Below are 17,516 nucleotides of genomic sequence, written 5' to 3'. Positions count from 1 at the left end.
TCTAGATTATCAAAGAGAGAGCGCAATTTTTTTTTAAAGTGAACAAAACTTCGAACTCACTATCTCATAGAACTATAAAAATATTTTCTTTCAAAAAGTTATAACGTGAGATATATATGAACACTAGCAGTATGGGCCTAGTGACTTTCATTTCTATGGTCGTAGGTTCGAACCCCATCACCAATGGCTATTCTGACTATGTACATATTTTACTTTTACTCGTACCGAAATGGGCATCGTGAAGAAACCGCGATGCCTAAGACCCAAGTGGTCGGAGACTGTGACTGAAGACTGATCTCCTACTTGAAATATGAGACCAAGACCAAAATTATTGTAGCGCCACTGTTTTTTTATATATTTTGCTTGTGGGCGTCATTTTTCCGAAATAAATAAATCTATCAATTTCCATTTGATTGATTCCATCCTATGCTTATTAAGCGTCGCCAACATAATAGACAAATGATTTAGTAACACTTAATACTTTTACTACTTATACTTTCTCGATTTACTATTTCAAATACAAAATGTTTTTGTGTATTGTATTTCGCGCACATTAAGTAATGTGATGTGATGTGACGATTATATGAGCTGAGGAGCCTTATTAGAGTTACAGGTAGGTTTTAAATTTGTAGAATTCAGTCAAAATTCAGCCGAGAAAACTATCTTATATTTTTTATATCTACAGACTATTCTGAAAGTCAGATTTAGGTTAATATTTTTACACGATCGCGCTAAGTTTCGTTTCTAAATGTGAGTTGCAGTTCTATTCTAAGGGGTCTTACTTAGGTAGTACCTAGAAGTACCTAATAAGTACTTCTTAGGAACCATAGCTGAAATTATTAAAAACAGAAAGCGATGCTGTGCTTTAAATATTATCTGTGATAGAGATCGTTTTATGATCGTTTTCCCAGACATTAGACAACAATTAGCATTCAGGAATATTATTAAAAACGTTATAATCCTAATTATAACATAGAATATTATTATTTATTATATATTGTTTTTTTTGAGGATATAAATGCTTTTTAGTAACTCTGAGATAGGAATTTGTTAAGACTGTTTTTCCAAAGGTTACAATCCCGCCGATATCTTTATTACAACTGATGATAAGTACCAAACAATGAGTTTTACACAAGGATTAGCGAAGATCAAAGAAAACGATGATAAACATAAAACAACTCCTATCGGTAAGTTCTTTCTAACAATAAAATATATAGAGTTACCATTAGAGTTTGTTAAGTCTTAACATAACCTCTATCATCTAATTCTTTATAGCGAAGGTGGCACCTGAACTCAAACAGAATAATGACGTTGATACACAAATATCAAAGACTTGCGCTGTTCTAGGTTGTGAGGAATCAAAAAATTTTAATGCCGACTCATTTTTCCCGTAAGTAAACTTCAAAATTATATTTGCGATATTGTATTAATTTGTTGATGTCTTACATTAAATAATCTTTATGAACATATAGTATCTCTTTGAAATTTGGGTGATCCATTCAAACTATAACTAATAAAAATATTTTGGTAGTTTTATTTTGAAACTTGTACTGATACTGATTCTTGTTTATACTGCCATTATTTGAAAAATATTTTACTAATGATTTTAAATGGACTAATGGAATGGATCACTGCTTTTTTTCAATTTCCTATAATATATATATATTTTAGAATATAGTAGAATAGCAATAAACATCTACCTAAACTAGCTAATTAAAAAAAAATATTGCATGTGTTAGGCCTGAACTATGTTAATTCAGTCTAATTTGTGTCTTTCTATAAGCTGATTTACACTGTATTTTAGTTTTCCTGAAGATGAACATCTCAGACAGATATGGACAGATCTTACTGGCAGGAACAATTGGACACCAACAGATTACTCTTATATTTGTGTTCAACACTTTTCAGTAGATTGTTTTGAATGTGACTCTAATAACGCTGTAGTTCTTGTTAATAAGGCAGTACCCTCATTAAAACTACCTAAACATGTTTTAGAGGTGAGTTAAAAGTGAGGTATTTCACTAAGTTAATAAGAAAGAATGGGTTATTAAGAAAATCTAAATACAGTTCTGTTACAAAAGTCAGTGTCTTTTTCAAAATGTAAAGTAACTTTATTAAAAACATCAATAGCAGATGCTTTGAAAGAAACAAAGGATGACAATTCATCAAATTGTAAATTATGATGTAACGAAACCTACCATAATAGATCATAATTCTTCACAGTTTACTATATTGCAAGCTATGTAACAACAACTGTAGTTACAATTTAGCTCGTAACTTATTGATTGATTAACTATCCTATACAAAAATTACACACCTTTATCTCAAGCATTTATGATCCTTTTGTAAAAATGTTTTAGGTTGAATATATTGAAGAAGATTCTTTGGACAATGAAGCCGAAGATGAAGACTACTTGGAAAATGATTATGAAATGGATGTTGATGATTCAGCTTTTGAGATATCAGGAACAAATGATACAACTGTACAGAAATCAAATGATTACTCTAAAGAAATATCTTTAATAAATGGACCAACACATTCCAATAGTAATTCAAATGTAGACATAAAAGAACATTCTGAAATGGAAAAACCCTTCAGCGACATGCAGATTAAACAAAATTTTAAAGTATTAAAACTTTTTACTGAAGTACAAAGAATGCAACGTGAGTCTATTGAAACAAAAAATAAATATAAATATGCTTTGCGCTCATATAAACGTCAAACACGTTTTTTAACAAGACTTCGTGAAGTAATAGAAATGAAGAAGAAAATTTTAGAACAAAAGAAGAAAAAGAAGTCACGAATTCTTCTATCATTGCAAGACAAAATTAAAGAAGATACAAGTGGTCTTGTTTTAGCTATGCCAACCAGACACACAGATGACTTGAAAAATTTTGCTCTGAGTATTTATAGATATTCTCCACAGGCCTACATATATATCAGAAATGCTCTTAGAACTCTTTTACCAGGCATTGAAACACTGGATTCATGGATAAATTCGGGCTATGAGCCAAGAAATGTTCTTACTAACAGTAACCTTATAAAAATTACAACAGATTTAAATGAAACAGAAATGAATTGTAAGATTACATTACGTTAGTTTAACAGTATAGTATGATTTCTAAATATTAAGATATCTTCAATTTTTATTTGTGTCAAGTTTACTTTAATTCAAGAATAAAATAAATCAAATACACAATGTACATATGTCACAGGTATTCTTTTTCTTTACTGAATCAAATGGCGAAAAAAAGGTTCACACCATTTGTTGAACTTAAAAAATATATATTGTTGTATGACAAATTTGAGTCATGTTTATGACTTGATTATATTTTAAATAATTATTGTTAACTATTTTTCTTTAGTCTATTGACAAACAAGTATTTCTGTTATACTAAAGAAGTTAAGCTGGGTCTGTTTGTGAAGTACATTATGATATATGCTTAGAGTGAGATTTAAAAACGAGACGGCGTGAACTCCTATAGAATGGACCAACTTTAAATATCGAATAATACCCCTAAAGTTGTACACTCGGTTTAAGTGGTAATTTCAAATATGCATTAAAAATGCATTCAAGTAGAATAAAATAATTGTTATTGCATCTTATATCGGCTTCAGTAGTTAGTAGTAATAGGTGTGAAGGGTCAGTTCGAAGCTTAATATAAATAGTATACAATCGTGCGTTTTTTAAGAAGAAAAGTACCTCCAGTGTTCAATAATGCCCCTGGACATCTTGATACCCCCAAAGATTTGGAAGGAAACCCCCAAGTTGGCATCAGGCATGGTTCTAACGGTTCTCTCTTAGACCCCTATGTCAAAATAGTAATGTTGATTTACGAAAGTGAGATTTACCGCTAAGCTTTATATTTGAATCGTACCTCTAGAGTTTACTTTATATACCTACTATGTCAATCAATATACTATATAGTCAATGCTTACTGGGAATAGCGCAATTTCAAGATTATCATTTTGTCACGAGCCGTGGATTTTTATTGCTTTAGCAATTGCATTCTCCCCGTCGTTGTTTGCCAATCTAAAATGTTTATTATATAGATGGCGTTGAATCCAATACCAAGCATTAAAATATGACAATTCGCTGGGACAATTGACACCACGTAGTTATAGTCTGTGGCCGTCGTGTTTGTTTGTCAATTGTAGTCTGTCAGAGAATGGTTTTAAATTTTAGTTAGTGCCGCTTTTTCTCTCATGGGTGTCGGTCTACACCACTTAGCGCTCGTCTTGTTGACGAAAATAATTTATCCATCTACCATCTGTTCAAATATTGTGTAAGTTTTGAACAAGAAATCGTCTTAAAAGCATTACCTTTCGCATCCAAATATTAATGACTGAATTATTTTTCTTTGTTATTTAATTTTGTGCCTGTGTTGTGTTTTTTGTTTTTAAACCAGTGTTGTGAATGGATTTGTTGTAACGCGATTATGAAGGCGTGCGCCTCGCAATAGGTACGTAATCTCGCATATTTTATTTATTGCCTGTATTGTGTGAAACCTTAGATTTCACCCAGCGATTAAAACGCGACTGTCGCCGCTAACTGGACTTTCGCATTCGTGATTCCTAAAGCGTAATGCATTCCTAAAAAGTAAGCCACGGACCTTAATAGTCGATCAGTTGCTGGTACGTGTTAAGTTTTATACTACCGAGGTCTTAAACAGTGTATTGTTATTCGCGACATGACCGATTAATTTCTCTTCTGACATTGAAGCCTAAAGGATATAATTTCTACTCTTTATAGGTCTAGGTTTTGCTTTTAAAATGTATATACAATATTTTAAAATTGCTATCCTACTTCCATATGATTTTATCATTATATCATACGACTTTATGTGCTTGAGTACGAACTAGAATTTGCAAAGTATTGTAAAGTAACAAAGATCAATGTTTTGGTATGGTTATGATTAACTCAATTCACAAAATTTAATTACGTATGTGAGAACACATTAGAAATCCAATTCCTCTGCTCAACGTCCATAATACTGCTGCAATTAGCCGTTTATCGGGCTTCCTAACACACCGATGCGTAACGTGTCCATTGATGCCACCTATTTTTACTAGACGAGACCTAATACGTTACACACAAACAATAAAGACATAAACCTGTCCTAAATATTGTAAAAAACGGTGATAAACATATCATTCTTATCAATAACCGCCAACAGACGTAAATTATATAAAAATGCAAGGCTGTAAAAAACTGTCATTATCGTATCGACGTAGAAGACTTGGCGAGAATATTTTATCGATTGTAACCATTAAACAATTATCTTTAAGCTTGTTTTTTACAACTCCTTAAATATAACGGTGTGAGCTTATGCCATTTAAATTCGTCCCGGTTAAGATCGAAATGATAACAGAGCTTTGCAGAAACAGTAATTGGTTTAGGAAATATTCGTCATCAGATGTGGTATTCTTTGTAACATCTTGGTTGGATTTCAATTGTATTTCTCCTGCGGGAATTTCTTAAAATTTATAGTTCTTATAAAAAATATTTATTAAATTCCAATGGATGTATTTGACTTCTACAAGTAACCGATGAGTCTTAGTCTTAGTCTTAATTATATCGTTAGTTCATTAAAATATATTCTTTAATCTTTGTTTTAGTATTGATAAATACATTGCTTTTGTCTATTGTTGTCACTCTATGGCTTAGGCCGACTTAAGACTTCACAACAGCAGTACATATTTATAAATCCTAAAGAATAAAAAGTCCTCAACATCTTTGTAATACATAATACTGGGCTATACAAGCAATGTGCTAATTATTTCCATGTATTGCAACTGTAAAACGTTTAGTTAAAGTTTAATTTTTTTACGTTGAAAAAAACAGTTCCGGATTTTAGCTTATAATTCAATTGCTTGATTTATTTATTTTCTTAAAAATATATATGTAATAAATAGTATTACGTTTTGTTCTTTTACATGAAATAATAAGGCTTTTTTTATTTAATTCAATTACTAGTACTTACTACTACTACTTAGTTGATACTTTAATAAAATGGCTACTGATACCTGTCAAGTTGACTTTTAGTTTATGACGGCCAGATTAGAATTACCTTTATGATTTTGTGTTATAAGAATTAGCATTTTATCTCGAAAAAGATATTGTAACATACAACTAAATATAAATTTCGTGTGGGCAGGCATCCCATTTGGCCCTACTTTCAGAAGAACGCGTTTAGGCCAAAACTCACCGGAATTCAAACTGAGCATTCTGATAAACGAGCTAGGTCTAAATATCTATAGTTGCTTCCCTCACACTTTGAAATACATTTTCCTTTAGTTTTATAATCGATGTATTTTTTTGTAAGCAAGATTTTATAATTTTTTTTTAACAAATCATGTGTTTCAAAGCCGTCTTTCCATATATTATATTTCATTTTTACAGCCATGATAAGTTTATGTCGTCTATAATATTTTATTATGCAATAACCACAACCGTTATGGGTCAGGTGATATGCAAATGTTTTAACTATATTAAACTTTATGTAAAAAGTAACAGAGTCCAAAATAGGAGAAGCACCACTATAATTACATCTATTGTATTCTTGAAAAGTCGTGAGACTGGCATAACTTAATGAATTCGCACGCTTTATATAATTCACTAAGTAGTATTGGCGATTAAGGATGACACCCGAATGACACAAGACAGTGGTACATTAAGAGCATCTTTCGTATGAATCACTTTTTTATTATTTTCTCTAAATTACCTTTGTTTAATCTATTCTCAAACATTTATTTTCATTGTATAAAAAACGACCTTCCCATTATGTAAACAATAATTTAACACGAAATGCAGCGTTATAAAATCAAACAACAGGAATGTATATGTTTTGAGTGAGTATACTCACTACTATTACTTTACTACAAACTAAGCAAATATAAAATATATAGTGAAGTTTAAGGCTAAAGATTGTTGAAGTTTTTATTTCAGTTCATTGAAGTACTGAAAATTGTTTATGCATATCAGTAAAATTGACAGGGATAACATTAATTTTGCTGAAATTGAAATATAGTGATCGATGGCTAAAATTATTCGAACGAAAACTAGTAAAAATATTTGGAACGCTTCTGTTATGAAAGTGTTTGACCCTATTGTGAAAGAGTATGGCGGGAATTCTAATTTTAAACTCTGTAAAATCCAAAAATATTTTATCTGCCGCCTTAGGTTAAATTTACCCATAGAGACGGTTAGCAAAACTGAAACTTCTTACGCCATACTAAAGCTCATAGTTCCTTAGAGAATCGACTATACGATACGGAAATTGTTTCAGATGTGTTGCTGATATAGGGTTCATAACTTGTCTATTATGATTTTTATGTACCTAACAGATAGAAGTTGTAAGAACAGTGTGTTGGCGTGGTCTCCGTAGTACAAGTTATTATTAGTATGGTATATGGACATGAATTATTATAGAATATATTTACGATAAACGGACGATGAAACCTGTGCTTATAAGATAATTTGGTATGGATACGTGTTTCAGGTTGGATAATTTTGTGGAAAACCTCCGTGTCTTAGTGGTTTAGTCGTGTTGGTTTTGATTCCCAGCTTTATTCAGCATAAAGAAGGCTTGTTTGCATACATAAAGATTGAAAGTCTTACAATCTTGGCAATATTAATTAATGATATTTTTTCCAATGATTGTATCCTGTCCTTGGTACTGTTAACTCAACTGCTACAATACTGTAGCCAAATGTGTAATAATATTAAGATTGTGTAGCTTTCCAAGCCAGATTGCCAAATGCTTTTGTGTTGTTTTGCAGTTTGTTCTTTTAATTGCCTCTAAAATTATATAGCTTTAAAGTTACTTAATCAGTACTATACTGAAAATCTAAAATAATTTAACAAAACCTTTTCTATTTGATTAAAGAAATTACCTGGTAACATTTAATTTCTTATTTTTATTAGACGTATAAACATAATGTATATCATATAAAATGAAAGTGATCAAAGAAATGGAAGTAATTTGAGGCCAAGACCAGTTTGGGGTTGTACAGCCAGTGAATGATTATTATTAAGCATAAAGGCTTAGCGGTGTTTGTTTTAAAACAACGGATCAAAACTTTGATTGAAAAACGTCCGTCACGTTTACAGCAAAAGGTATACAATGAAAACCTACTAAAGTAAACCAAGTGACGCCTCGATGAAAAAAATTCCAATCTAGGTATTTTCCGATAGATGTTTGCGGGCAAGATCGATTGTTATAAATAGCCTTCGGTCCCACCGGATCATATCAATTTCTCACAACGCTGCTTCGCCTAACGATCCATATTTTGTATAGGTTTTGTATATTGTAATATGTACAGTATTTATGTATTGATTGATTTGTTTGATCATAAACCTATTAAAAATATTCGTTTGGGTGAAATTTGGGTCTAATAATTGCCTTTTTATTGACCGAAAAGATAACATCTAGAAATCTGCACACGTACGTGAATAAAGTAATATATACATAATTTGTATGATATTGCATGAACTGTGCTGGCCTAGTGGCATAACTGTGCGACTCTCTTCCTTCGAGATCGTAGGTTTGTATCCCCGGCTGTGCACGAATGGACTTTCATTATATGTGCACATTTAATATTCGCTCTCGCGAGTTGTATCACCTACCAAGGCAGATTGACAAGTGATCATGAAACAGATACAGAAATCTGAGGTCCAGACCTAAAAAGGGTGTAGCGACACTGGTTTGAATTTTATATACCTATATATGAAATCATATACATAGTTTTATTGACCTGAAACTGAAGTTACTTAAAGTATTTTATATGGATGGTATTATGTTTAAACACGAGTAAAAACACACCCAGAAACAAATTTAATTAATAATTGCTGTAATTTTACGCATTTGCGGAACAGTACTAAATGCTTTCCGGCGTTAAATTGTGAATGGATAATAACTCGTTATAAATGGTCTCCCTGCAGTTTCGTTGCAGACATTATTATATTTCACCATCGTATATATATTGCCTTGAGAGACTTCTGGTTCATGTTCGTACAGTTTCGTTTATCTACCATTAAATTATCCTGAATACTACTAAGTTTTATTTCTTAATAATGGTACTAATATATCTAAATCGTAAGATTGACTTTTCATTTACTTAATTTTTTAAATTAATCATTAGGTATACGATATTTTTGAATGTAACTACACACAAGAAGAATGTAGTGCACATTCAAAATGGCTGACTATGTGTAGAAATTTTTTGCTCGGCTTAACAGGAGAATTGTAGCTAAAACCCAAAGACAGGTCTAACTTATTCGCGGAATTTATTATATTAACGTACCACAGACTGTCGAGAGAATGCAACAGACATTTTGAAATTTAAATTCATATAAAGTCATTACAGAGATTTGCGGGCTACGTAATTACGGTAGACTGCTATAGGTATACTACAACTATGGTATCTACACAGCGCTTTTGTTTTATCTGTGATTAAAATGGCAAATGTTTTTGTTGCCACTTTCATTATTTCTAGCTTTATTTATGTTTAGCCTGTGACCTCGTCTCGTTGATATTATCTTAACGAAATCGTGACATCGGCTAACTATCGTTTACATACTTGAGCGAGAAATAAGACTTCTTTTAGATTCAAATATACTTTACAAATACATAAACAGATTTTTCGTAGCAGTCAGCGTGCAAGTTTGTGTAGGATGTTGTATTATACAAACACATTGGTTATAATTGAAAAATGTACATCGTTAAACTGCATTAAATCTCGATTCAGCATTCCATTTTAAATGAACCAATGAAAAAATATTTTTCTCAATCGATACAACAGATTGACAGATACTCCCGATGTTTATTTATATTTATATAAATGAGAGTTACTGAAAGATTAATGGTGAGTGGAGTTGTGGCAAGCGTTGCATGCTTTAAATGATTTTTTTTCGAATATTGGAACTTGAGGCACTATCATATAGCTAAATTTAACTTTGTTATATTTATCAACTTTTGCAGCACAATAACGTGTGTAATGACAGCCAATTCTTAATATCCTTTTGTAAATACTTTTTAGTTGATTTAATCGTATCTATCTTAAGCTGGATACTTTTTTAAACCTGGGTACAATTCAATAAGGAAGTAAATCACGCCGCCATGACAGTTTGCCGTGCCATTTCCTTCTTATTTTATGCAACACTAACGATGAGTTGTCTCTATGGGGCACAGATGTTGACGTTTTGTAGCGAAATAAATTTGGCATGATTATTATTAATCTATATACCATATACAATTCATTTTTTAACTAAAATTTCTTTAGGTGCATGAGGGTATTTAGGGTGCATTTTTTTTACAGATGAATAGCAAAAATTATAATATTATCATCATGAATATGTGCAGCGTTTTTGTCGAAGAAAAGGGAGAGAGCGATTAAGAGAGAGTGAGATGGCGAACGTAGCATGAAGCAATAGCCATGGAGTGAGAGTAAGCAAGTGAGAAAGAACGAGAGAGAGAGTAAGGAATATCGAGAAAAAATACACGCTATTGGTTGATGTATTCTTTTAGTAGTTCAATATTAACTTGAGATGACAATTCTGTCGCATAATGGCTTGTGCAGTAAACGCAGATTTTTTATTTATTTATATTATCATTAGCACGTATACAGTGTGAATAATGATATACAAATACATGAAGTGATCATATACTGGTACATGAACATGTATTAGGGCTTTTACCTAAGCTTCACTTCTGACATGTGTTCTTTGTACGCACAGTATGAATAATATCGTTAAGTAACTATGCATCAATTCAATGATTTTGTCTTCTTGATATTTTTTCCGAAAAAAGAAAAATGTTAGCAATTTTTAAGACGCAATATTTTCTAAGTTATTTTACGGCTGGAATTTAATTCATTCACTTCCAGATATTAGCGATATTCTTTAACACACTGAAGTACCATTTTAAATTAGGGTTATTTGCCATTAATGGATTGCATTCTTGTAGCATGGCAATACGTTTCAGTTCCACACAAAATCGATTTCCAGGTGAGCAGTGTTCAATAATTGCCACATGTTATTTTATAACTTTTATAATTTTCCTACTTTGTACAGCACATTTCAGACACGAATATTGTTTTTAAGATAATGTTTCACATACTTGAAGAATTCTTTTTCAGGGATGTCAAATTAGGATTTATCACTTATAAATTTGCATTTACTACGAGTTAGCGGGCGTTAAAATAAAAATTTACAGACAACATCAACAAAACTGTAATTAGCAAACTATAACAGGTAACTTTGAGACGTTTAAGAAAACTATTTGCCTGGGGCAAAGGATTACCGAGAACAAAAGAATTGTGAAATAAAAGTGATAAAGTACCTAATAGGATGTTTGCTGTTGCAACTACTAAATCAAAAATATGTAGTGTATAAACAAAACAAAGTACACAGAGTCAAAACAGTCTACGACATCGTTTAGGACAAAATACAGGTTATATTGGCGAAAATCAAAAGTCCCGGCTGAATTCAATGTATGTAATAACATCGTCATCAGCAACCATCAGTTACTACAATCGGTTTTTAAGACCAATTATGAGTAGTCCCTTCGATGTCGTTATAACAAATGACTATAGTATTGTCTTTTGTTAAAATAGCTGTTACACATTAAGAAAAACCAATTCATATTCAATTGACCATTGTATCTATATTCTTCGACATATAACATACATAAATGTATTTGATAAGATAGTCAAAATCTTAAGAAAATCACTTTTTGAACGGATTAAAGCTATGTATTATTATTAAAACTTATAGTTAGTTGGTCACGGTGACGCACGCTGAAAAGTACGCGAAACGTCGGAAGAAAATTAAAATTTAGAATTATGTAAATAACTATAAGTTTTAATAATAATACATAGCTTTAATCCGTTCAAAAAGTGATTTTCTTAAGATTTTGACTATCTATATTAAGACTATCTTATCAAATACATTTATGTATGTTATATGTCGAAGAATATAGATACAATATTCAATTGAATAACTTAAATAACAAAAGTAGACATTTATTTTTAATAACAGAAATAAAACCCTTTAATAGCAATAAAGGCCGGCTCATTCTTTAAGAATATAAACTAATTAGCGTTAAGAAAATGTACATACATATTCTCATTGTCATACATTGTTCTCCACTCAAGGAAGCGACATCCTGTTTGAGGTGCCTTAACGTCGCAAGTCAAGTACGAGTAAAGAAAACTCAAATATTTCCTGAGCAAAGAAAGCGAATTGAAAACAGACTGTGTTTGTAGTGGTAGTGTTTTCCAAGTTTTATTTGAACGTATGTCCCGGAATTGCAGTCTTTCATATTTTTATGTTTGACTACGATAAACAGCACGGAAATATGCATTGTTATTTATTAAAATTTCTCTTATTTGCTTTTCGATTGTATGTAGTTGGAAAAATGTGAAAATTATTGCAGGTAAAAAGCGTGGTGGAGGGAAGACGTTTGCTCTGACCTAAAAAGAGGATCCTTGACCAGATCCAGACTGACTAGCCGGCTCGAAGGCCCCCTCCTTAGGTCGAGAAGTTTCAGATATCCTTAGCGTTCGCAATAACTTTGTTAGCGCATTTCGGGCTATGACGTCATCGCTGTGAGTGAAGATGTTGCATGTAACTCTCCATCTATATTTTCGTGTTTGGAATTCTAAACCAGAAACCACCCAAGTAACGTGACTAGACAACCTTGCCTAGGTTTCTTAAAATCTAGATTGCTGATTTTGTTGTTGTTTTTGTAACGCTGCTCAATGACCGTTGCAATGCAAATGCAACTTCCTATTTATGTAATTCGTTACGGCATTGTTTGTACTTTTTATTTCCTTAAATCGTTAGGTTTCGACTTTCTAAAAAACTCGAGTTATATAAAGTACATCTTTATTGTAATTTATGAAAATGAGCTGGACCTTGGTTGTGTAAGTGAATGTAAAAACTATTGTCGTCGTATTGGCTCCTAGCTTCTTTATACATTTTTATCTCAAGTTATTTTGATTTTATTAAATTTAAGTTTCCAATATATGTTAATAGTTGTTTGTTATATTTTGTAATTCAAGGTGTTTTGTTGTAATTCTTTCGTAAATTTTATCTTTGTCAACACTCATTAATTATAAGCATTATAAGACTTAACTAATTTGTAAGACTTGTTTCTTTTCTTCGGTTTTTTTCTTATCTGTGGTTATTCAATAAATAAATAAAATAAAAAATCGGTAAGTATAGTAGTACGTAGGAACGTAGACTCCGTACAAAATCGTTTCATAAGTTAGTTTAATCAGATCCATAGATATTTTAATTTATATTATTTTTCGCTTGTCAATGACAGTCTGACTCCGAAGAATATTATATGATTCAAATTAGGAATTTTACGAAGATTTTAATGATTTAAAATTAATGTGTCTAATAAAGCAAACAACCTCTTGAGAGATATAACTAAACGAAATCCACGTGCATTAAACTATTAATTATCATCATATAATTACACTATCTGTAATTAAGCAGGTGTAGTAGCAATTTTATGTGTAGTTAATTGTTTGTTTATAAGGCATTAAATTAGACTATATATGTGTGTCCATTTTTATATTAAAATAGCTTAGACTTAATAACGCCTATGTTATCTATAGAAATTAAAAATGAATCGCAGAATATGTAGTTAAGAGCTAATTCGAAGACGGCTGGCTCGTTTTCTTCCTTCCTGGAACTTTAAGGGAATTTTTATGGATAGAAAAATTCAAAATAACAAAATGTCCATATATTGGTATGGTAGCGGCTAAAAATGTTAAGTAAAAAAATAAAACATTAAGGCGAAACAAAGTTAGCAGCTTTTTTAGTTTTTCTCTATACTTACCACTCGCGTACAACAATAGAATATAAGCGAAATAATGAAAATTTAATTGCTATGTAACGAATGAATGCAATGCAACAGTCGAAGAAGTCGAAGCGCCTACGTCTGGCTATACTCTCGGGGCGTAACTCCGACCATTTAGGAAATCGCTACGCTTATAAAACTAAGAGGGCCTGAGTGAGTACAGCCTTGGCTCGTACAGTTAATTCATTTCAAAAGTACAAATCCGCTTTTTCATATAGATGTAGATTTAAATAATGGTAACAGTTCTCCCCATATCCTATCTAGACTAGAGTAAGTTTTATGTGGAATACGTATGTATTATGGATGCACTGTTTAATGAAGCTCAATTGCAAAAGGGTTAACGAAATCGGTGTTGCTATTTAGAAAACTCACTTAACATGTAAATATTGAAATAATGAAATCGATTGCGATACAATCTGACCGCACTTCGCCCTCCATTTATTATTCTTGTAGGAAATAATTATTGTGGCATTTCACGATATTAGTTCGTGGGAATAGCATTGTTTTGTAATCTAGTTAAGGGTTGGGCTAAAGTGCATGCTATTTTATACTGTAATTACACAATCGCGATTTCGTTGGTTTAGAGTATATTTAATAAATATTATTTTGTGTATGGTAACCCTAAGTCATATTTGGTACCTATATTCGACAATATGTATATAGGAGTTTGTATACGTACTACGTTTATCGTTAATTTGTTAAGGGTTGATAAACTAATCATCCATGGCTATACAGCCCCTTGTGGTGAGGCCCACAACTATATTTCGATATGGCAATCTATTTCGCGCTCCTTGCGTCCTTTGAACCCCTATTGTTTTGAGGTTCGTGACAACTCCATCCCACCAACATGAGAAGCTATAAAACATCTGTTTCTTTACCTTTACAAGTACATAGAATATCGTCTGTCATAATGTTAATTTAAGGAAGAAGATAGTCTGTTCAAACAATCCCAAAACGCATGCAATACAAACATTATATATATAAAAATGAAACCCTATTTCCCTTGATCACGCATCACGAACGGCTGGACGGATTTCGCTAATTCTTTTTTTTTTGTTGTGTTTGTTATTGTCAGGAGAAGGTTCTTATGAAAAAAAAAATAAGAAAATAACGCGGAAAATTTGAAAATTTAAGAATACTTAATCACCATATTAAGTAATCATGACTTTACGATAGCAATTTTTTTCAGTGCACAGCGGTTTTACAATTCAAACTTTTTTCATGTAACCTTATGACGTTTGACATAATATTGACAGAATGCGTGCTGCAAACATTGTCAACGAGAATGTAAGAAAAATGAATATCGTTTAAAACATTCATAAATAGTAAAATGTATTTATTAATGCTTTTACTCATATTTGTGTTGTCTGTGCTGTCTCAAAACTAACAATCCAATTTCAACTTTTTTTTTGTGCATATTCAAAATTAACTTAATTATTATTTTAACCGATCTCCTTCGTGTTTTCTCCATCTACACGACACTGGCGAAGTACTTTGTGCGAAGTACTTTGTGCCCAGTTGGCTTAAATAAAAGCCATAAACAAGAAAAAAAATCGTTTAAAACAAATGCTTAATGGAGTTATTCTATTGATAAAATACATATCAAATAATTACAGTCGCTAATTGTTTGTGGCATTAATCTTGAAAATCAGTTATATGTCGTCTGTTCCCATGTTGTAACACCAACAGAACTATTCATATACGAGCCAGAAAAACAAACAAATAATGCCGTATATAATAATTTTTAAAGCATTTTTTATTAATTATACCAATTCGAAATCAATATTCATAGTTAAGACAGGACAACTTCTGTCGGGTCACATGTTAATCTAAAGTATAACAAACTATTATAATGATTAGATCATATGAATAATAAAAAAAAATATATTAACTAATTCGCGTCGTAAGGAATATAAAGCAATATATCAAAACAATTTTAGTTTTGTTCCAAATTATTTCCATTACTTAACATTACCGTTTTTAAAAAATAATAGATTTTTATTACGATTACTATGAATGAACGATTTAGTTGTGTTTGTCAAAGTAAAGGAAACACGATGGAAGGTACATAGTGCTGTTGAATTAGGTTCAAACTCTGGTTTTAAGCCATGTAACTGTATGTACTGGTAACGTATCTTAAACAGATTGTTAAAATATGAACACGAAAGTAACGAGTACAATTATGTATTACTTAGGTTCTCATGTAAGTGAGTATGTAAGCTTTACACAAAATAAATACGTAATTTTTCTTTAGTGCAGTTGCTATAACTCTATAATCTATGACGCTATTGCAGTCACGTCACGTTTCAGATGCGTGACACGGATTGCCCGGTGCATATTACGTGTATAGCTTATCTATTTTTATCTCTAGTTCTAAATACTTTGAAAATTCACTTGAGATGGCTCAATAGTCATAATTACTCATTAACAGCATAAAATTATGCAGAGGTAAAAATATTTGTTTTGTAATATATTTTAGCCGATATACAATGTTATTAAGTTTGTACTTTTAAAATATTATTTCTCAATTCCATTTGTGTCAGTGACCCGCCCACAGACTACCAATGTTCACATCTCCAAAAAGTATAAATGACAGCGGGTAGACAGTTAAACAGATTGTTATAAATTTTGTTTTTCGCGTTGCTAATTATCATAGAGGAAACCGAAATTGTCATTTTCATACAATATAGTCAATTTAGTCGATACTATATTTGGTTAGTCTATCTATTCGAAGCTTTTAATTTCTTCGATTTGAATATAGAAACGCGTTTACGAGCCGTTTGTCGATATGCAATTGGTGTGATGTCCTATAATCCGTTATACCAATATATTTTTTAATATTTTTTTATTATATTAAAAATCATAACCGCAATATTATCTCCGCTTACACAAAACCGCAACAAAACAATTTACGTAAGATGTCAACCGTCTAAACAAGAAATTCAAGCTCTCAAGTAATTTAAAAGCTTCCTCAAAGCGGCAAGAATCACTAGGCGATAATAATTGGACGCTTGTACACTGGTGGATCCAAAAGTTTTCATAAAATATTTTAATTGCCCTGAAACAATCTTTTCAATTTCTAAGGTATTCCTTACTTGGACAATACACGATGAATTTCTATAGCGGAATAAATAGCGTAAATTAATATATAGATTTAATCCCATTTTCCACCTGTGACATTTAAGAACCATAGACAGTAAAGCTTCCCTCAGTAATCAGGTCACGTTCCTTTTTGAAACGCGCGTTAGAACGCGTAGATACGTTGAGAAATGCTAAGGTTTTATTCTCGCCTTGGGTGGAATAAACTATCGACTATAGAATAGAACGCGCCGCACGCGTGTCTATTCATAAACGATTGTATTGCTACCATAAATATCGCGAAATGATTGTGGTGATTGCAGTTCGTAAAATGGAGTCGATATTTCCTTTTGTCTGCTCCTGATATTGAAGTTTGCTGAGTTGCGGGAGTAAAAGCATTAGGCTTTGACTTGAGTTTTTATTGCAATACTTTAGAGTACATTTATGGCACTGCAATGCAGTTTAGTTCTGACAAACTGTTTATAACTTAACCCAAAAATGGTATCTAAAATATATTGAAATTATCTCAGTTGTTCTGAAAACAAATATTAACATAACAATTT

At 31.6% G+C, this 17,516-nt stretch overlaps 2 protein-coding genes across 3 annotated transcripts in view; both read left to right on the top strand.

Moving 5' to 3' along the window:
• The first annotated feature begins 907 nt into the window (after positions 1-907).
• On the top strand, positions 908-3,213 carry LOC123720781 (THAP domain-containing protein 1-like). 2 transcript variants are annotated; one of them, XM_045677543.1, is made up of 4 exons: positions 908-1,187; positions 1,281-1,390; positions 1,805-1,997; positions 2,361-3,213. In XM_045677543.1, the coding sequence occupies exons 1-4, from the start codon at positions 1,161-1,163 to the stop codon at positions 3,099-3,101; spliced, it is 1,071 nt and encodes a 356-aa protein (XP_045533499.1). In that variant the 5' UTR covers positions 908-1,160; the 3' UTR covers positions 3,102-3,213. The 2 variants fall into 2 exon arrangements, with proteins under 2 accessions (XP_045533499.1, XP_045533497.1); XM_045677541.1 differs by having other exon boundaries at positions 1,276-1,390.
• An 833-nt stretch (positions 3,214-4,046) lies between these two features.
• The window catches only part of LOC123719483, a 97,783-nt gene continuing 84,313 nt past the window's right edge, over positions 4,047-17,516 (top strand). The window contains exon 1 of the mRNA XM_045676184.1: positions 4,047-4,464. The gene's annotated coding sequence lies outside the window, so the exon portion shown is untranslated. The remainder of the gene's footprint in view (positions 4,465-17,516) is intronic.

The sequence above is a fragment of the Pieris brassicae genome, chromosome 2 (assembly GCF_905147105.1).
Source record: "Pieris brassicae chromosome 2, ilPieBrab1.1, whole genome shotgun sequence".
In the NCBI taxonomy this organism is placed as follows: domain Eukaryota; kingdom Metazoa; phylum Arthropoda; class Insecta; order Lepidoptera; family Pieridae; genus Pieris; species Pieris brassicae.
Note: the sequence above shows the minus strand (reverse complement) of the source record. Positions and strands in the feature narration are given on the sequence as shown.